Source organism: Chionomys nivalis, chromosome 22, assembly GCF_950005125.1.
Source record: "Chionomys nivalis chromosome 22, mChiNiv1.1, whole genome shotgun sequence".
Classification (NCBI taxonomy): domain Eukaryota; kingdom Metazoa; phylum Chordata; class Mammalia; order Rodentia; family Cricetidae; genus Chionomys; species Chionomys nivalis.
Genome location: NC_080107.1, coordinates 6,709,459 through 6,731,709, shown reverse-complemented (window position 1 = coordinate 6,731,709; position 22,251 = coordinate 6,709,459). Strand labels below are relative to the sequence as shown.

The 22,251-nt window shown below is 42.0% G+C and overlaps 1 protein-coding gene across 3 annotated transcripts in view; it reads right to left on the bottom strand.

Annotated features, from left to right (window-relative positions):
• Ccdc141 (coiled-coil domain containing 141) overlaps nucleotides 1–22,251 on the bottom strand; it is a 141,587-nt gene that overhangs the window by 74,937 nt on the left and 44,399 nt on the right. For all 3 annotated transcript variants that reach the window (XM_057755593.1, XM_057755595.1, XM_057755594.1), the window contains exons 6-7: nucleotides 15,268–15,384; nucleotides 722–916 (exon numbers count right to left, since the gene is read on the bottom strand). In XM_057755593.1, coding sequence (XP_057611576.1) covers nucleotides 722–916; nucleotides 15,268–15,384 — 312 coding nt within the window. The remainder of the gene's footprint in view (nucleotides 1–721; nucleotides 917–15,267; nucleotides 15,385–22,251) is intronic.

Below are 22,251 nucleotides of genomic sequence, written 5' to 3'. Positions count from 1 at the left end.
AAAGAACAAAAAATGGATCAGGGACAAAGCTCAAGTGCTAGAGTATTTGTTTAGTGTGCACAAGTCTCCAGCACTATATAAACCAATAATGCATGACAGCAACCCCAGCCCCAGGGAGGTGGACACAGGGAGGACAGATCAGGGTCATCCTTACCTAAATTGGGAGGAGGAGGCCAGCCTGAACAACTCTTTAAAGTGAAAACAAAAGGTGTTTTGGTAACACTGTTAAGGTTTCTTTTCAACCTGATATATTTCATATTTCCTTATCTCTTGGAGAAACAATTTAATGTGGAGAATAGTGTCTCCCACAAACAGACCAATGACAGCTCCAAAGGAAACCTTTTAAAAGTTTCTTTGTTGTTGCTTATTTATTTGTAGTTTTTGTTTGTTTGCTTGTTTTTAAGACAAGGTCCCACTATATAACTGGTCTGGAACATGCAGACCAGTCTGGCCTCAAACTCACAGCCACCCGAGTGTGTGTCATGAAACCTAGCTTTGGAGTGATTTTAAAAAATAACTCTATGCACATCAAAACATAATCCCTTAGTTGTTAAAAAAACAACCAATAGCCACAACAAGAATATGATCTTATAATTCTTTTCTACTTCTATCAGTTTGATATTCTACATGGAATTTAGCCTTTTGCAATGTGCCCTGACCAGCTAACACAAGTATCAGATAGCCCAAGTACCTACGATTATCATCTTGACCTCACACTGACCTTACTGGCACTGCTGAAAAAGTCATTTGCCAGAGTTAACCAGGTCTTTCTATCCACCATAAGTCGACCAAACTCTTCTTGAAGCCGATTCAGTTTCTGGTTAGAGAGCTGGAGGTGTTCTTTGTCTGCGAAGTCCTTCGACAGAAGAATCTCCAGGGCCTGGCTCTTCAGCTTCTCTATGGTCGAATTCCACTCCTGTAAGAGAACATCCTCTTTAGTGATTGCACACAGATCTTGCCATGAATTGAACGTTTGTGTCTCCTTCCCCAAATCCAAACTCGACATGGAATCCTTGAATGTGATGGTTTGGGGAGGTGGAGGTTAGGACAGAGGGCAGAGCCTCTAAGTACGATGCCCACTCTCCTTCTGCTACACAGCACACTGTGGGAAGTTCATCTGCATCCCAGGAGGAGCCCTCATCACAAAAGAACCCTTGTCCCTTCCTGACTTCCAGAATCGTGAGAAATGAGTTATTCTTGCTTATCTGCCTTTGTCTATGGTACTTCACACTACAGCAACCAGAACTAAGACACTCACTCTACCATGCCTCAAAGATTTGGGAGACATGAATCAGGAATCTGTCATTATATTTTCTAATCCATAAAGCCCAATACATCGTGTGGAGGCAAATGCTACATTGTGGGTTTCAATACCAATGTGTAGTCAGAATAGAAAAGGATACAGAAAACAGGCTACAGAAGAAGAGGACGGCAGAGGGGAAATGGCAGAGTGACTGACTGATCGCCCTAAAGCAGATCACATCCATTTCTGCTACCTCTACTCCTAAACACACTCAACATCCCCACTTGTTTTGTTTGATTGGCATCCATCTAAGTATAAAAAAAGTATCTCTCCCACAATTTGGTCTCCTTGTCAATGGAACAAATATGTACAAGAAAGAGAGAGGAATCACATGTCCGTGGCTATTGTTTTTGTGTCTGCCTGCACAGAAAGACTGAAGTTCATTACTCATTGTAAAATAAACACCCATCAGAATGCACTGCTTTCTTCTTGATCCTAGTCTTATCTATTAATGCTTCACACTTAGTAATATGTAAGTATCTAAAAAAAAAAGACTAGCTTTCTACTTTATGTGGCATGAGAGTTAAAAACACAAGCAACAGAGAAAAAGGTAGAAGTTGGAATAAACCAGTATTCATGTTAATTTCTTGAGTAAGTTCAACTTTCTTGAGTGATACCAGATTGGTCTGCATAAAACAATGATTGCCACTAAGATGACTGTCTTGTCAGTGTGTTTTCCGATGTCATCTTAGCTGACATTAAAGAAAGCACAGGGCAATTCACGAAGCATAAGAAATTTAATATCAGACTTCAAACATCTCAACCTGACTCTGTCCTGGCATGTCTGCTATGCAAAACTGTCCTGTTAATAAATCACATTGGTTATATTATGTTGCATAAAACAAATTTGAGTTTAGGGTCATATGTCATGACGGTTTCCATTAATTTCATAAGACACACTGCATACAACATGCATGGTACAGTTGGGGACTTCAAAGAAAGAATAAAGCATAACTTCATTCTTTAGCAATATACAGATTGCTATTTCATACAACTATCCTATATTACATTGTAAAATATATTAAATATACATACACAATATGAGAGTGTTTTTCAGTGATAATGAGTTAGTCTTGAATGTAGAAATGGCAGATATTCTTTTGTAATTCCATGGACCCTGTCCCAGTATGTATTCAAGTGGGAACTCTTTTGATCAAGCGTTATGAAAATAAGGAAGGCAGGCTAAGGCTAAGGAGTGGAGGAGGAGTGGAAGGAGCCTTCTGTAAGTGTGACTTGTAACTATAATCTTTGAAAATCCTCGGATTTGGGTGTGCTTTTTCTGCCATGTTTCACAGACTCAGAAGACTTTGTTACACATGGTGACATATCCCATAAGAGGGACCAATGAGGCTAGTGCCTGGGTCTCCGTACCATGCTACCTTCCAGAGAGCTGAGGGTGCAGATACCACACCCTTCAAGTCTCACTGACGAGAAGAGCTGTCCTCATAGGCACGGGCTTTGTGCCACATGCCTTCTCAAGATCACCCACTTTCTCAAAGAGCGTTGTGTTCCTACTTGAACAAAACTAATACATTTATTTCATGGCATTCTTCTCCAAAGCATGGTAAATAACCCTCCCACTTCAAAACCAGCAAAGACCTGTTGGGAAAGAACAAATGTTCTCGAAGTGGCACAGTCTGCAGTATACACACCTGGCCTCACTGAGGATCAACCCTACTTTCTTCCATGAGTTCTCTCATTGCCCCCATTACCTAATATTTGATCTTCATGTACGGGTACTTCTTTTTCCCAGTGCTGAGTTAAGGGTAGTGGTATGTTCCCCAAGGGTTACTGGGTAGTATGGTACTCAGTGTTAAGGGGAACAGGGTTCTGGGTCCCAGAAATTCTCAAATCTCTGCTATGCTGGTGTGTGCCAAGCCCCTCTAGGAGGCCTTGAACTGTCTGCTTGTCTTCCTGCTAACCCCACTCTTCCTGTTTTGTTTGTTTGTTTGTTTGTTTATTTTTCCTTATTTCTTTCCATCTTTTATGTATGCATGTGTGCTGTGCTGTGCATGAGTATGCATTGACATCCCTTGGCATGGATGTATGGATACTCGTGTGTGGGCACACCTCGGTGAGTGTATGTCCTCAAACACTCTCTGCCTTATTCACTGAGGTAGGATTTCTCAAACTCAGAGCTCACTGATGTGGTCGGTGCTAACTAGTCTGCTCTCTGGATCTACTGTCTGCTCCTACTAAGGTTGGAACCACAGGCCGTTTACATGCAGTTCCAGGGACCCAAATTCCTGCCCTGACAGCCTCTAGGCCATCTCTTCACTCTTCTTTCTTTGTACATTTAGCTACCCACGAGATCCACCTCAAGACTTTGGGCCATTATTTCTATAATCCGTTAATATCTATGGGACAATTAATCTTAACCTCATGCAAAGAAATACTTAATACATGAAGATGCAAACTAAAATAGGTAATCTTTTTTTTAATTGGCATTGACTAGAAACTTATGCACTGATTAGTGAGGAAGGACCCTTAATAAATGCAAAACGGGGGATTGCTCAGTGTGCTATGTGTAAGGAAGCTGCAGACACAATCAGAATATGGAGAAATGGTTCATAGCCACAGTGCGTTCTACTGGATGACTTGAAGCTTTAGGATGCTGCCCTAGCTGCCAGAAAAGGGGTAACCACGGCTTCTCCTTCCTGCATGGTAGCACTGTGCCATGTCCTCTTCGTGCATCACCTCACGTCATCCTAACCCACCCCTCTAAGGACCACTCTGTCATTCATGTTTTAACCACACGGCAACTAGGGCTCAGAGGAATTGCACACTTGCCAAAGGTCTCAGCACCAGCAAGAAGAGGAATCAAAACCCAAGCACAGGTTCTTTCTCCATCATCTCCATTATCTCCATCCCCAGCTCACCGTGGAGGAGGATACCACAGGTTTTCACCTTTGCAGGTGGGTTTACCCTATCAGCCGAGAGAGCAGCTGTGTTTAAACTTCCGTAGGGCCCTGATAAGGCCTCCGTGATGATAAAAGTCATACACCACCCTAGGACTTTCTGATTTCAAATCAGAAATCTCACTACTGCAAAACAAATATCATACCTATATCTATTATAGATATAACAAAACATTTCCTGCTCAAGCGCAGGCTTAATTTTGCTTTACCAATTCAACAAACTAATAAAGCTCTCTACCAATAAGGAGAGGAAAGCCTTTTCTTTAAAAACACGCATCTGATGGAGGAAGGTCATTAGTTAAATAATAAAGAAACTGCCTAGGCTCATTTGATAGGCCAACTCTTAGGTGGGTGAAGTAAACAGAAGAGAATGCTGGGAGAAAGAAGCCGAGTCGGGAGTCGCCATGATTCTCCCACTCCAGACAGACGCAGGTTAAGATCTCCCTGGTAAGCCATCTCATGGTGCTACACAGAATATTAGAAATGGGTTAGATCAATATGTAAGAGCTAGCCAATAAGAGGCCGGAACTAATGGGCCAGGCAGTGTTTAAAAGAATACAGTTTCCGTGTAATTATTTCGGGGCATAAGCTAGCCATGTGGGCGGCCGGGTGCCGGAGACGCAGCCCCGCCGCTCCTCCTATTACTACACGCATCAGTCTGCCTTTAGGGTAAAAACTGAAAATCCACGTGAGAGAATGTTCTGGTATAGAGTCAAGTGTGTGGGAACACCCCCCCCCCCCCGCAACCCTCCTCCCTACGCACTGTCACTTGCTATTTTGAATCCTGGTAAAAAGAGTAGACCTCGACCTTCTGAGGAAACGACAAAGAACCAGGTTCAGCCTCTCATCTCTTTCCATTCTTAATTACATTCTCACATGAACTCATGGGCATTAAATAAAGCTGGGTGCTTTCACTTTTCCTATTCAATCTTCTCAGAAAATTGGCTCTGTTTTCTTTGGGCAATCTGCAGGCAGTTTCTGATGCGTTTCTATACCATGGTGATGATGTATTTCCCCAGGCATTTTTCTGAGGAGACACTTTTACTGCTTTATTGTTTTTTTTTTTAAAGATAAAACTTTCAGAAGTCATCTGAATCCATCACACTTCTTAAAAAATACAGTTGTCAACCTTGTCAAGGCTGGGGGAGCCCAATGGCGAGAATCTTAGTTCTTTTTCTCTGAGCCATTCCTGTTGTCTCTTCCGTGTTAAACGTCTTACAGGGTTACAGTCACTTTGCAGTAAAGCATTTCCAGTGTGTATCCCCACCAGCAGAAGCCAAGGTCTGCCATTTCCCTGGCTTTCCAATTAGACAGAGGCGCGTACACATCCCTGACCCAATGAAGTCGAGCGGCCATGTGTACTCCTGGGCTCAGGCGGTCTCTCTGGGTCATTCCATTATTTCCAGGTTTTTCACTCACAGTAGTGACCCTTTTAAACGGCACCAATCAGTATTCCATTTGCTAGAGAAATCGAGCTTGCTCTAAGTTCCCTTGATGGAAAGGGAATTTTATAGAGAATTAGTGTGGCTAGACAAGAAAGGGGGAAAGATTTCTTTCTTTTTTCTTTCTTTTATTTTTGTTACAGTCTTGGGCAAGATTTCAAATGAAGTTATGAATCGCCATTAAGTGGGTTCAAAAAGTAATATATGTCCACTAGTTCAATTTGAAAAGCAAAAGAAATAACAATTGCAGCATGTTTAATAAGCTTTGCTTCACACAAAACTTCCCCACAGAGGAGAAGACATCGTAATTCAATTCCTTATGATACATTGTCACTCAATGTAATGCTGAGGTGGGGGAAGATGGACAAAGTGAAATGGGGATGCATGTGTAAGAGACTGAGGAAGGCTGACAGCCTATTACTGCCCAAATCAGATGAGACAGAGGCCCATGTTGACTTCATAGACTACTCCCAAAGCACAACTGATTCCGAGACCGTCTCAATGAAGGCAGACCATTTCTTCCTCAGCCTTAAATCTCTGATCCCATTTGGTTCAGTACCAGGAGGATTAACTCATTGACAGAAAAATCCGAATTTCACATGATTGCATTAGCAGATGGTACAAACAAACCTGGCAATTTTAATCAGAGAGCATTTGAAAGTCTGCGTTGAGCAGGCATGTTTTTGAAAGAAATGTTTACGCTCCGGAAGAATGGCAGCGAGCAGGCAGAAAGCACAAATTCTGATTATGTCAAGTGAACTGTTGCACAGGTCCTCCTAATTATGCTCCCTGCCAGGCATTTCCAGGCTGACCTGTCCGACTGTAGGGTCATCCTAGAGAAAAAGGGCTCCCTCATGGTCCTTGTGTTCAGAGTGCACTGCCCGCAGGCCTTGTGAACTATGCTCTCCCGCGGTACATCCCTGCAAGGGCACAGGATGCCGGCAGAAAGAACCCTGTCTCATCTATGGGTGAAAGAAAGTGCAATTTAGCCTCCCTGTAGAGAATTCTGGAAATGAGCAGGACGTGGGTCTGGAAGAAAGCTTTATATTCCTAACTTGCTAAGTAGCTCCAGGCTAAACTTTTGCAATTGAGTCCGACTTCCGTGGCAGACCAGTGTTGGCATCACCACTTGGTGGTGCTCCTGCTTCTGTAGTGGCTTCAATGACTCATCAGCTGTACTTCACAATTTGGTATTTGAAGTGCTCCCAGATTTGATTTATTAGCCTAATTATTCATAAATAACCCTGCTGGGATTGGGACTCATAGGCTATGCTAGAAACGACAGGTATCCCCAAATTAATTTTTGAATATGAGTTAGGCTATTTTCCTCTCATTGCAAGAAAAACAGAGCAAGCAGCACCCCCAAACCCTGGCTAGAGCATTTGTAGGTTCTTTTATTTTCTCCACTGTTCAGCCACTGAGTGGAGCCCATTCAGCAGTGCAGGGCAGGTGCTTGTGGCTGTTACTGAACAAATGGCTGTGGCATAATAAAGTTTGGAAGCAAACTATAAAATCAGTAAAGCACATGATAAAGCCCCACACCAGTGATTAGAGTATGGGGGAATCTTCTAATTCTTCCTTAGTTCTAGGTAGATTTTAAGCAGGTGGGAAGCCGGGCGGCAGTGGCGCACGCTTTAATCCCAGCACTCGGGAGGCAGAGGCAGGTGGATCTCTGTGAGTTCGAGGTCAGCCTGGTCTACAAGAGCTAGTTCCAGGACGGGCTCCAAAGCTACAGAGAAACCCTGTCTCGAAAACCAAAACAAACAAACAAACAAACAAAAAAGTATTTGGGAAACTGCAGAGGATATTTTCCCAAGATTTATATTTTCTGAGAACCACTGTTCTTTCTTCTTACATCTTTGCTGTTTTCTTTAGATTTCTTGCCCCCCCCAACACTTTTTTTTCCTATTTGGTTATTACTTTATTCAGACTGGTATTTCTTTTTTTCAGTCAAAATTAATAAAAGCCTGACTGACCAAAGCATTTTTAGAGAACACAGTTTATCTACACTCTGATCAGCCTGCAGGTTGGTGAAGTACTCGCATTAGTGACCTGCCGTGGCTTAGTGTGTCTGTTAGAGGATCTACTGGGCATATTTTGAGGGTCCAAACATATGTAAATCAACTATAGGGAAAATTGTGAGGTTTCAGCCTCATATAGAAATTCCCCTGTGTGAAATAGATTAAATTAAATTAGCAGAAGAAAGGCTTCTGTTTGTGTTTTACCCACCTTGGTCATTGATAAAATCTAGAACAATGGTTATAAAGGCAGTAACATCTTTTGGGAAAGTTTTAAAATCATATTTTGAAATTTACTTCATATTCATTGAATCATAATTTTTATTGGCATGTTGAAAATTATTTTTACAAAGCTGAATATTTTATTGAAGAAGCAATAGTACTTCTAACCCATGAAATATTAGGATGACAATGTAGAATATTCATAAGCTAGTAATAAACAGGTAGCAAGTGGCCTAAAACATGTGATCATTCCAATAAATGAAGTTTGGATTGCATAATCATGGAAGTTTTAGCATTAAAACTAAACAAACTGGCTTCTTAAAAATTATGCTACTGCCTTGATGACTTGTAAATCTAAAATTTAAATTCTGTTTTATAAATCCAGTAAAGTTTGAAACGGGCTATGGAAGACACAATGCCAAGTAAAAGCCTTGTCTTCAACTTGGCGAGAGACTTGTTTGGCAATCCACCATGAATTTCAAATATCTCTGAAGCACTGGGTTGTTTCATTCTTTCTTCATGTTATCATTCAGAAAAAAAAGAGGCATGAATGTGAAGAGAAAATCAAAATACACATTTTTTAGGTTTTCCTTTCTTAAAATTTTCCAAATACCTGTATAGCTATTTTAGACGTTTCCTATAAAGCTTTCAGAGCTGTATGTAGAATATTCATCCACTCTCTCTTCACTGTAGGAGCAAACCCTTGCCTCTAACGGTATGGAAGACGTCATCTGCCGTCAAACAAAATGCACTCTGGACCAGAATTTCTTCCATGTATCTCCCTCTCTGAAGGCTCTGATGCAGCGTGTCACTAAGGAGACCTACAGCACTCCAGCTCTGTGCTCAGTAATCTGTGCAGTAGCGGCCGATGGCGCTGGGTGAGGTTTAGAACTCTCACACTGCATGGGGGACAATCCAAAAAGCATTCTTCAGCATCTCTTAAGGATAGCTGACTAACACCAAAGGAATCCCTGTGAGCTCGAGTGGGAACCAAACAAATGCTTAACGGAAAGCACCTGTCCCTTCCCGTTAGCGAACCAGAGATGCCCTCTCCCAGGTTTTACGCTTGGATGGGAATTCTAGCTGGGGAGCTTGGAGCTGGGACTGGGTAGAAGGCAGGGGTTGGTGCTTATGGAAGGGACAGCCCTGGCCAGAGTAGTAAGTCAAGGCAAGGAAAGGTAGAGGTGGGTGTGGGAGGGGTGGGAGTGGGGGTGAGAGGGTTCTTGATCATAAGAGAAATGCAGCTGACCAGAGCAAGACTTTCCCAAGCATTTCCTATGGGCGGAGACGTCTAAAATAAGGCTTAAAATCAGGGTATCAGGGTGGGAGCAGCCAAGGGAAATGAAGTGGTGGGAAGTGTTTCAGACTAAGAAACAAAGGAGGGGTCAAGAACGAAGAGCGGGGACTGGAGAGATGGCTCGGTGGTTACGAGCACTGGCCGCTCCTCCAGGGGACCTGGCTTTGATTCCCAGCACCCGCGTGGCCCCGTATAAGATGTCTGGGACTCCAGTTCCACAGTATACAACACTCTCTTCTGGCCTCCATGAGGTACCAGGCAGACATGTGGTACGCAGACACACAGACACGCAGACACAGACAGGCAAAAACACCCATGCACAAAATAATAATAAATGAATACAGGATGAAACAGGGAATTAACCTATGCTAACTAAATTAATTTTCACGGCCGATATAAATACATTCTAATGTATCCAACTAAAACAGTTATGCCGATTGTCTCAGAATCATTCAGAATGAGGAAGCAGCAGAGACAGGGGACAGAAGTGATACAGAACAGCCCCTGTGGCCCAGGCTTAGCTGATAAACAAAGGAATGGGATGGAGATCGTGAGTCGGCAGCTCTGAGTGAGGCCATGAGACAAGAACATGGAATCTGAGAACATAGTAAACCAAGGAAATCAGGCCAGGAGCCAAGGAATCACCGGCCGGATTCCACAGTAGCTCTAGGAGGCTCTGGGACTAGGACTGCAGCTGCTGTTACCGTCTGATTAGGCTTCACTAAAAGAGGAACTATACAAAGCCAGACTTTGTGGGAATTTCCATTTTAGGATTGACTAATAAAGAATCAGGAGACAAGAAGGAAAACCAGGACTCAAAACAAAAGCCATCTAATCTTCTTTGAGGCATTTACACAGAGTGAGCCGAGGGCGCCATAACAGTGAGAGCAGGTGCCTCCAACCTAGCGATTACAGACCGCAGCCTTCTGCTTCTGTGGAACTTAGCTCCTTCTAAAACAGATATATTGCTTTAAAATGCAAATTTCCCTGGGAAATTAAAAGGATATGGCTTGCTGAGCTTGAAACTAGCCCTAAGTAAGAGACAAAAATTGGGTTACCCATTTAAAAAACAAAAACAGTCTTTTATAGATTTTCCCAAGGCTCACTGGCAAACTCAATACTATTTATACGGATTTGTGACTGTTAGTGATGGAATTGTTTCTAATTTATGTTCTGTGAAAACTGACATCTGCTTATAATTGGGAAGTTCATTTAAAAATCAGGCAAGTAAAACAAATTATTCACCAAAATGAAGACGAGGAATTGAGATGTGTGGATGCAGGTGTCCTGATGTTGGGAGAGCGCGGTTAGTTTTTGCCTTGAGACATTTCAGGTTTGATTTACAATCTATACAAAGGAGTACAAAAGCAACAGATTCAACTCCGTTTCACAGATTTTCCCCTACAGTCGTCAGGTAAGATGTGGACTGACTTAAGGAAGGAGGATGCTTTATTTTAACTTTATAAATTTTGTACTTGTCTTCAGGGAAGGAAGTCAGGGAAAGACGAAAGACCGAATAGTGCAGTACTGAGTTTCTCTGTGTAAATTAACATATGCAGGAATGAGAAGAAAACACTCTAATGCTTGTGAAATACTAAGAAAATATTTGGATAACCTGAAAACTGGTTATTTGAACTCTGTATTGCCCCACACCTCCTGAAGCATCAAAGAAATATACAAGTAGTTCCTTTCAGTGGTAGTTATGGAGAGTAATCATATGCTTTCATTCAAAAAATATATTCTGATCATGCTTTTCCCTCCTCCAACTCCTTCCAGGTCATCCCCACTCCTCATCCACATATTTTTTAAAGAAACAATCAGAAATCTCACATATTTACCTTTTGATTTTCAATCACCTGTTTAATGGGTCCAAGATTGGGGAGGGGGACAAGAAGCCAAAGGAAATCAAGTCCTACACATGGGCAATCTTGTCCATACCCTCAGAGACTAGAGATCTATTTAGATTTATATTGTCATGGCTGGGGAGATGGCTTGGTAGTTAGGAGCACTTGTTGCTCTTGCAGAGGACTGGATTTAGTCCCCACCGCCCACAAAGTGGCTCACGGCTATCTGTAACTCCAACTCTGGGGGATCTGATGCCACCTTCTAACATTTGAGGGCATCAACTACACACAAGGGGTACATATATACATCCAGGCAAACATTCACACACATATCTAGCAATCTAGGATGGATGGATGGATGGATGGATGGATGGATGGATGGATGGATGGATGGACGGACGGACGGACGGGTGCGGAGAGAGGGAGAGGGAGAGGAGAGGGAGGGAGAGAGAGAGAGATTAATTTACACCTAGGTTTTAACCATGACTACATTTTATAATGTCTTTGGGACTCTACAACTTATATTGTCTTTGATTCCACTGTTTCTTTGCTCGGTTGGATTTGCTTTGTTATTGTTTTTTTTTCTTTATATCTTTAACCTCCAAAGTATGGTTCAAAGGCCAACACCACAGCATTACATAGGAGTTTGCTACCCATGAAAGCACCGCTGGGACCACATCCTAAGCCTGATACATCAACTCCTACTGTAGCTGGAGAATCTCTGGTCTACAGTACTCTGAAAAAGAATCTCTTTTTTGGTTTTTCGAGACAGGGTTTCTCTGTGGTTTTGGAGCCTGTCCTGGAACTAGCTCTTGTAGACCAGGCTGGTCTTGAACTCACAGAGATCCACCTGCCTCTGCCTCCCAAGTGCTGGGATTAAAGGCGTGCGCCACCACCACCCGGCCTATCTTCTTTGTTTCTATAGACTAACAATGACCAATTGAACAGGAAGTTAGAAGACAGTTTGCTTTATTGTAGTATAAGGAATAATAAAATAGGAAGAAATTTAATGAAAGGAGCACAAGATTAGTGCACTGAACATTATCACTGCTGAAAAATGAGGGAGAAATCCAGAAAAAGCCTAAATAAATAGACGTTCTACGAATATGAACCAGAAAATTAAATAGTGTTAAGATGGCAACACTAGAGGCTGGAGAGATGACCCAGTGGTTAAGAGCACTGGCTGTTCTTCCAGAGGATTGAGGTTTGGTTCCCAGCACCCACATGGTGGCAAACAATGATCTGTAGCTCCAGTTCCAGGGGAGTCGATACCCTCTTTTGGTTCTGTGGACATTGAATCTATGGTACATAGATATACATGCAAGTAAACACCCATACACATGACATCAAATTTTTAAAAAGAAAAAAATTAGGAGAGTAATAGTCCTCCAAATATCTAGAGATACAAAGTAAAATACTTGCCAGGATCTTCAGGGCCCTATCTGAAGAAATGGAAGGCCAATCCTAATGTTGATGTAAAATTGCAGGAGAATCTAAATACCCCAAATGGCCAGGGGTTGTGATGGCTTGAAATAGGAACGAAGAGACCTACACTTCCAAATTTCATTTTTTTCTTTCAAATTAAAATAGTACAGTACATCAGCATATAGTGGCTGTATAGGCGGCAATTATTAACATAAATTATTCAAATAAACCTGCAGGAAGTTCTACTGTACTTCCTTTTCCCATACTAGAAAGCTTCACCGTTGCCTTTTTCCTTTAAATAGTATTTCTGTGGGACCACGGCACTGGTGCCTTTCACAAGATATTCTAATAATATTATTTATAGGAACCCGGGGCCAAGATCACAAACCTAGTTTATGAAGTCAACCACAAGTGGAAAATATTTTCATTGGCTCGGAAAATCAGATTAGATGACTCATGGAAGACGGGTTGGGTCGTGAAGCTGATGGATGCGAACACTACTGCACCCAAATACAGGAGGTAACATTTTTACACACCGCTCTCAGTTTGTTCCTCAGAACTGTAGAGACCACTGCTAATAAAGGCCTTCATAACGACGGTACTCTCATCTGAAAAAACCAGGGCGAGCATGGGCGTGCATGACTAACACTTCTAAGTCCCTTGTAAATTTCAGCACGCATACAAGTTTTCATAGAGGAATTGTAAAACAGACTCCGGCTCTAGGTTTGATGGGGAAGCTGAGGGGGACGCTTGCATAGCATGGCTATAAAAAAAAAAAAAAAAAAAAAATCTCCCTGGAAGATGCAGATTAATAACCTCCATCTCTAAAGAGACTACGACCCACCTCTAAAGTCTCCAAGGTTACCGAAAGCGTTTTCTTCAGCCTCATTTCTCTTGTGTTCTCAGGTAGAGTTTGCAATGCAGTCTCAACTGCAAAGAAGGCTCTCCTGTTCAAGGGCATCTCACTGCTCACTGGCTCCTGTACAAGGGCATCTCACTGCTCATTGGCTCCTGTTCAAGGGCATCTCACTGCTCATTGGCTTTTGTTCAAGGGCATCTCACTGCTCATTGGCTCCTGTTCAAGGGCATCTCACTGCTCATTGGCTCAGGGTAACAAGTTGACTTATGATGCCATCTAAGGATGACTTAAAATAATCCATGTTTGCTATTCCCTTCTCAGTTATATATGTGAAAGGAAAATCATTTCCATATTAAATAAAAATGGCATAGCTAAAACAATGACTCGCGCTCCAAGGTTCTATTTCAGCACACTCTGGAACCTCACTGAAAGCTGTAAAAGCTACTCCACTTCTCAATTTGAATGTACTCCAGCAGGAAACAATGGCACCATTTCTGCAGCTTACTTAGAAAAACCTGACAAGACTGACAACCACAGTCTGTGCCATCCAGCTCCCTGCTGGCCAGCCTCACTGGGGGAAGCACCGACACCCGCCTTCCCTGTGAACCTGGTTACTTCCATGAGGTTCAGAAATGACCTCCCACTTGATGCCTTATTTCCAACCAATTCTCTCTGAAAATGACATCCCCTGTCCCCTCTCATGGCTGCACACAAACATGAGTCCAGAAGGCAATGTGCTGCTTCCTATTTGGGACATGTAAAAAATTGAATTGTTTCTCAAAGAATAAGATTATTGAAAACCCACAGATGAAAAATGTCTGACTCAGGGTTTTTATGACTGTGAAGAGACCATGGCAGCTCTTAGAAAGGAAAGCATTTAATTGGGGCTGGCTTAACAGCTCAGAGGTTTACGCCATTACCATCATGGTGGCAAGCAAGGCAGCATGCAGGCAGACATAGTGCTGGAGGAGCTGAGAGTTCTTATACCTTGATCCCAAAGGAAGTGGTCTGAGACACTGGGCATATCTTGAGCATGGGAGACATCAAAACCCACCCCCAGGGTAATATATTTCAACAAGGCCACACCTACTCCACTAAGGCCATACTTCCTCATAGTGCCACTCCTATAGGCTTATGAGGGCAAATATATAAAAAACCATCTGAAAGTTTGCCTGATGGATGGAAAAGTAAACATTTGGGGCCTACTACTTATGGGTAAGTGCTTACACACATATAATTCCCCAGGAATTCCTAAGTTTCTTTTTTAGAGGTGCCCATGAAAATGAAACAGAGGAGCAAAGTGTATCCAATGTTCTGAGTGATGATACAGCAGAAACTTAGTGTATCCAATGTTCTGAGCGATACAGCAGGTACTTAGTGTATCCAATGTTCTGAGTGATACAGCAGGTACTTAGTGTATCCAATGTTCTGAGTGATATAGCTGGAACTTAGTGTACCCAATGTTCTGAGTGATGATACAGCTGGAACTTAGTGTATCCAATATTTTGGGTGGTGAGACATCAGAAACTTAAAACTGCTTTTGTTGTAGTTTGGTGTTAGTGTTTCATATAGAGAGATATAACCCATCATACCATGATAGTCATGACAGTAATCATGATTTGTGTATGTGCACGTGCACACACATGTGTATATATGTATGAGAGAGAACAAGAACAAGAAGGATAAGAAAAGAAGAAGAGGAGGAGGAGGAAAAAGAAGAGGGAGAAGAAGAAAAAGAAGTCTTGCTGTTATTCTAGAAGTCAGTGGGCAGTGGTACCTAATTCTCTAATAATCATTTCCATGAAATCAGTAGATTATTCAAAGCAAATAGTTCTTTCTCTTGGTACCCAGTATAAATGGCTGATTCAACCATATTTGAAGAGAAGTTCTATTTGCATTTCCCACTTTTCAACTAAACCACATTTCAACTGTGTCTTACCTTAGCTCTGACCTCCAGGTCCTCGTGCTTACGGATTAGCTCCTTGTTGTCAGAAAGTGACGAGCCCAGACTCTGTTCCTGCAGATCTCTTATCGTTTTCTGGAACCAACAAGTGACCTGGGAGAGGTGAGAAGAAAGCATCAGTGCTTACATGATCAGGATAAAGGATTAAAACTCAGAAATAATTCCGCAATACTTCAAAACCAAGTATTTCAATTTCTTTCTACAGAGACAAATGTATACATATGAAGTTAATATCATCTAGGTTTTTAATGTTCTCATTACTTCAGCCTACAAATGCTGAAGAGGAAAAGGAAACAATCCCAGAAAAGCACAGGGATCACTTAGCAACTCCATGGATTATGGAGCGAGGGAAATGATCAAAATTATCTCCAAAGCAGCAGCCGGGCATTCCCATGCGGTCCAGAAATCTTGCTTTGTTTTCAAAGATAACTTTCTTTCTATATATAAATGTGAATATGAATATAGTTACATAGAACCCAGTTAAAATATTGAACAGCATATGTGGAATTATTTTTCCCACCATAAAAAAAAAGAAAATGCAAAAGTATTTAGCTTGCTGTCACTGGTAGAAATCTGCCTTGAGAAACCAAATGGGAACGATGTTAAATTTCCACTGACTTTATAAGAGCACAATTCAGTTTCATGTGGAGCTGATTCACGACACATGCCGTACAACGTCTAAACAACAAATATCACGGAACTTGAAGAGAGCAATACGCATTTTTTTCTTCCTTTAATTTTTTTCTGTTAATTAACTTTGGAGTACTGTTGATGCTGAACCCAGGGTTCCCACAAACCGAACAAGTATTCTACCACTAAGTCCCTGAGGCGCTCGTTTCCAGAGACACCAGTTTTTAAGAGACACCGTAACTTGACATGAGACTTCTGACTTACAGCTCCTGAACACATATAAAGGCCTTGTATCCATGAAGCGGATTGCAGCTAGATTTGTAGTATCTGCTTCTGTATAGTATGATTCCCTGAATATTCCCGTAATGACTAGTTTTTAAGAGACCGTACTATAAATTAGGTATTTTGCTAGTTGGGTGAGAGCATCATCTTTGTTTGTCCCAATAAGTCCATAACAGAAATGATATAATCAAATGTAATCAATATCAATAACAAGAGCAATACAGTCAAATATAAACGAAGGTAGAGGAAAAAGCAAATGGATTTGGAGAGGTGTAGCAGTTTATCCGGAGACAGGAGGGAGACCTGTCCCAAGTGGACACAAGTCCAAAACTGATGCTCTTCCACTGTGCCCGTCACCATGGCTCGTGCGACCTACAGCCTTTCCCCTTGCTGTCTGGGGACACTGTTGCCAAACCTCAAGAAAGAAAAATGGCAGCCTGTTCAAAATGATGGGTACAGCCAAAATTCACACTGTGTCTATCTGCAGCCTGCTATCTCTGCAGCCATGGGCTTTCTCCCAGCTCCTGCAACAAGAAGGAAGCCATGAAGCAGGAGGATGAGGAAAAGGCTGTTAGCTCTGACATTCTGAACTGAAAATGTCCCTCACACTGCAGATGGCAGGGGTAGAGGCTCACCTGAGCTCAGGTTCCCAGGACCACCAGTGAGCGGACGTGGCAAAGCTGATCTCAAGAGAAGGTTTGGACCAACTTAGCGTTTTCCCAGTGTAGACTAGACAATAAGTTATGGGGCAATGGAGATTCCGCAGCTGGTCAAATTTTAGCCCTTTATCAGTGCAAACAAAATAAACACACTGATCCTGTAGCTACTTTTATGTGAAATACACCTTCTTCATAATATCGATAAATTATGTGATATATATTTCACATGATCTGTATATTTAAAATAAAGAATTTTAAATATATTTATATTGTAAGATACATATGAATATGTTTACAATTCCTTAAAGTCATTTTTTTCTGCTATCCAATTAGAATCTGATAAAGCGCAGTGTGCATATAAGAACTTGCAGAGGTCACTTAATTAAGATCAATAAAGTTTATTTTACTTTTTTATAAAATAATTTCTTACGACAGGACCAGTGACTCGCGGGGTGATCTGAGGATTGTCCCCAAAGAGATCATGACTATCACTAACTCTCAGGAATTATTGAGTTGTGAAGTGATGGGAGTGAGTCTTTTCTATTCCTAGCTAATGTCGGGGTGAGGGCAGACATCTCAAGCATGTGTTATCACAGGGCCCCTAAGATGGAAGATGAGAGAACGGGTGGCAACAGGTGTTCGCTAATCTCCCTGAAACAGGTGACACCTCAGACAGTCCCATTTAATCTGTGAGTCAAGAGCTAGTCATCCCACATATGCCAGGGGTGATGGCATCTAGGAGGGAGTAGGCTGTTGGGGTTTTTGGTTTTGCATTTCGCTTTGTTTTGACTTTTGGTTTTTTTTTTAATTTTTTTTGACAAGGGATCTTACCATATAGTTCTAGTTGGCCCGGAACTTAATATGTAGACCAGGTGAACTTCCAACTCACAAATCTCTGCCTGCCTCTTCTCCCCAAGTACTGGGATTAAGGGTATGCAACCACTTATTTTAACTTTTAGATGGCACTGACTGGCTTCCTCTTGTAGATTTGCCTGACGCTATTTCAGCCCTCAAAAGCTATGGTCCCTACTGAGCAATGCCTCGTAGGTAGAAAACTTTGGTGATAATCAGTATCTTTCTTTTATACATATATTCGCCTTTCAAAGCATGCGGCCCCCTAGATTCTTTTGTTTCCTGACCAGATGCATTTCAGGAAGAAACAGAAACAAGTTGGTATGAATATTTGGAGTAGCTCATCGTTAGCGTGTTACACTTCATCATGAGGCATTCAGACACCAGAGCAGCCTTCTAGATCAGGTTCGCCACCTGTGCTGTGGGGTACACACCAACGGGCTAAAATAAGACGCCCTAATATTCTGATACTTAGTCAATCACTCGTTACATCCCACAAGCCATTACTGCAGACAGCTGTGCGGATATTCCAAGGGTTCTTTTTATAAGCTTTTCAATTGCACCAGTTGCTGTCCAGAGAGGCCGAGTGAGGAGTCCAGCCAAAGAGGCACTTCTGCAGAACAGTGCCACAAAAGAGGCAGGAGGGAGGGAAGGAAGAACAAAACACTCAGAAATACACTGGAAACTGGTTCTGAGTATCAATCAGTAGGATACAGGAAGAAACAAAAACTTTTCCTCCGCTTCTCAGTCCCGACCATCTAGCCTGACTCAACGGATGTGCTTATGATTCTCTCGATTGATTGTCTTAGCTTCTGTGTCTTTAAAGGAGGCAGGGTTAAGTCAGAGACTATATGGAACGGCTCTTTTGGGTGACTGAGACAGTCATTAAAGGTGAATAGAGACAGAAGTAGGTCAATGAAGATACAAAAAAGAAGAGAATTGTGATGTTAATGAAAATCAAAAATTATCCAGAAAGTTAGAGTCAGAAAAATTTGGTCAAGTAGCTTTGCACTGCCCAGGAGACTTAGCCTCCACCGGCAGAGAAGCTGGACTATGAATAGTCTAACCGGGAAAGTGCTGTGACTATTAACTGTGTTTCAGAAACTGTGGTCTTTGTGTACTTTAAAAAATGCAAATATCTCTTTGGAATTTTGTGTTCACTATCTATCAAAATTATATTTGGATTTGTTGAGCTAATAATATGTATTATTTTTCACTTGTTATGTGACTTCTTAAATACTTCTTTTTTAACTTCTATAATGGCCACTGGAATATTTAAAATCATATGTATCCATTGAATTATATTTTCTTTGGCTGGCAATGCTAGTCAAGGGAGTTTGAAATATCATTAGTTGTTAAATGTAAATTTGAAGATTGACACAGATTTAGCTAAGGAGAATTTAAATAGCAGAGCCAGGAGTTGGGTGGAGTGAGGTATAGATCAGTAAACATTTAGGGACTTCCAGGTGGGGGTGAGGAAGACAATCTAGGGAGCCTTCTGCAGAAGCTGAGCTCATTCGCTAAGCATTGGAAGGTGAGGGTAGGGACAGCAGAATCAGTAGAAAAGGGCATTGGCTTAAAAAACACTCCTTTCTTTGACTAGAGGAGGTACGGTTCTTTACAGTGGGGGACTGAGTGGTGCAGAAGACTGGAAGGAAGGAGCGAACCAGGCTAAAAGGGAAGGTGAGGAGCGCTTTAAGTGTCCCTTGTTTAAGTGCCTTGAACAAGGGAGGGCTAGCTTTATGAACGGAACATTCTCCTAACCACTCCTACCGAAAGAAACAAATGAAGAAAGTCAGAGAAGAGGGTGGCGGGCTTCCCAGAGGCAGCAGGGACTGCTCTACGCTCCTTGTAATGTTACCTCGGTAATGTTACTGCCCACCCCCTTCCTTGATTGAGGCAACAAATGATGACACAGACATGAGCCTGGAAGGTATCTGCCGAAGTCCATGCAGCCAGTAAAGAAGAAAGTCAGTCTGGAGCAGTTCAGACCACGGTCAGAGTCCGTGCTTTCTGATCCAGCCTGATCTCTTCCTTCTCCAGTCTGGAGAAGCCTGTGTCTATGAACATTTTTAAAACAAAACTTGTAAGGCAAGGCCAGAACCAAAGGGTCTGATTTGAACATGGAGGTACCATCAGGGGGCTCCATAGAAGCTGCAGTTAGAGAAGAGAATCGAAGCCTGAGTCCAGTTGTCAGAATGACATGAGGACGAGACAGTCCGGGCAGAGGTGACAGACAGAGCGCAGGCAGAATTCTATCTTGCAACTGATTCACAGTCTATGACATGGAGGACACAGCAGCAGAAAATGTTCTGTGAAAGTCAAAGGAGAAAAGGCCCGGAAGCAAAAACGGTGAAGGGCTGTGAAGGCCAAAGCACTACACCAGACCGCCGCGAGCCACGTTTCTCTCCTCAGCAATTTGTTCTGCAAACTGAGATGAGGTTTTAATTTTTATCTTTATTTAAAACTCTTCAAGGAGAGATGAGCTAGCAAAAAGAAATCCCAACCATCTTCGCAGAAATGCATTTTAAAAATAATAATGTCTTCAAACTACTTTGATTTTCTCTTCCTTGTGCAGAACACTTCTTGGCACAGAACCAACTACTGTTAAGACAAAAAAAATTTAAAAAACTGACAAGGAATAAAAAGGCATCATTTTTTTTATCTTCCCCAGCCCAAGGATTTTTGACAGTCTTCCTATCCAATTGCCAGAAGCACCACGTCTGCAGTTAGAGTTGGAGGCACAGTTCTAATGTTTACTTAGATTTTTCTTTCCTTTGCTTATAGCAGAGAAAGCAATTCTCTTTATCTCGTATTAGGCAATCTGGTCAAATATGCTCTGTGCTTAATGAAACAATAACGAGAATAGAAAAGCACGCCTGCCCCGTCAGGTTTGATGTTAGAAGTGGTGGCAGAGCCAGAATACTGATTCTGCCCTCAAATTGTGTTTTTGTTTTGCTTTGCTTTGTTTTTAGGTAAATCCTTTAACCCCACCTACTTGATAGAAGAAAGCAATGATGACCAGCATGCATTCTACTTAGCAAACATGTCTATTACTTTCCGCATTGCCAGAATCTCCTACAAACATTAAGAGGCCCTCCATTTCCTGCTGGCATGCCTGAGAAAGACTTCTAGACATAGCCCATGTGCCAAGATAAAATTCCACGATAAGTTTCAAACTACATATGGATCGTTATTTATGTCTGCTATTGGAACAAGTTCCCGGATTCCAGTATCGTCAAGCTAATTATAACCCTCTCTGATTCCCCAACCCATTTTTACCTTATAGCAGACAGTGTCCAACAGCTACATGTAAAGGACTTTTCAAAAAGCTTCTTAACCCCTCTTATGCTATTTCATTTAATTTAAGCTGGCCATTCTTCCAAACTCCAAAGTAAATAAGAGAGTGGCAACGTGTACCAGAAAACACACACAAGCAGGAGCACACGTTCACACACAAGGAAGTTTGGCAGATGCCTTGCAGGCACACGTCTGTATGCATTGAAGCTACACTTCTATAGGTCACCTCTGATGCCCTCATAAGTGCAGGTGACGGGGAATATAGTGTTTGATGACAGTGTGTACTCTACTCAACCATAAAACTCCCCCGTGGATGCTGTTATTTCCCCTCCTCGTAAAGGCATGCATATACATACATACATACATACATACATACATACATACATACATACATGAAACATGGGTAGTAGAAGTAGAGGGCCTGCCCCAGTCCTAATTCTTCCGGATGTCCTTGACATTGCCTTGCATAAACAGGCCACGAATAACTTAGTTTTAATATATTTGTTTGCCTCACTTATGCCTGATTGGAACAATTGAGAAGAATTACATTCATAAATCTTCTTGCCAAGATAATTAATTATGCACAAAATACTCCAAGCTGCTTCTGATTTTCATTAATGAAGCATATTATCTGCAAGCTAAGATGCCGCGATGGCTGAAAAGAAGGGGCAGCTTGCTTGTCTGTCCGTGCGGAACACATGCACACTGGTTTACATATGAAAAATGGCGATGAAGGAAGAAAACTCTGGGAATGCGGTTGCTTCCCAGACGATCACATTCCAAACCAGACAGAAAAATAGTCCATTTTCATCTACTGTTCTCAGTAAGTAATGCAGATCTTTGGCTCCTAACATGCCGGCCATTTAACTTCTTTCCCCAAAGAGAGTTAACTGATCTCTTCAGAAGCGCCAGGCCACGAGCACAGAGAGCCACAGAAGGATCAACTGTCTACACTAATCCTCGTGGAGACATATCAGATATGCAGACATCCACGTTAGTATTTATCCATGACCTTTGTTCTGATTCCTCATTTCCCCTTTCTCAAGTGGTTAGAATGACTGACAATGGCACTGTTTTATGGATGTCCCTGTCCACAGTCCTTATGCTCCATAAAACAAACACAGAAAACACAGACTGGTCAAGCCTCCTCCCGCTGTGAAGCGTGTCCACCATGACCTAGGATTGTCAGGTAGACTGTACCGGAGTTATCACCGTCCTAGTCCTCAACTCCCTAGTA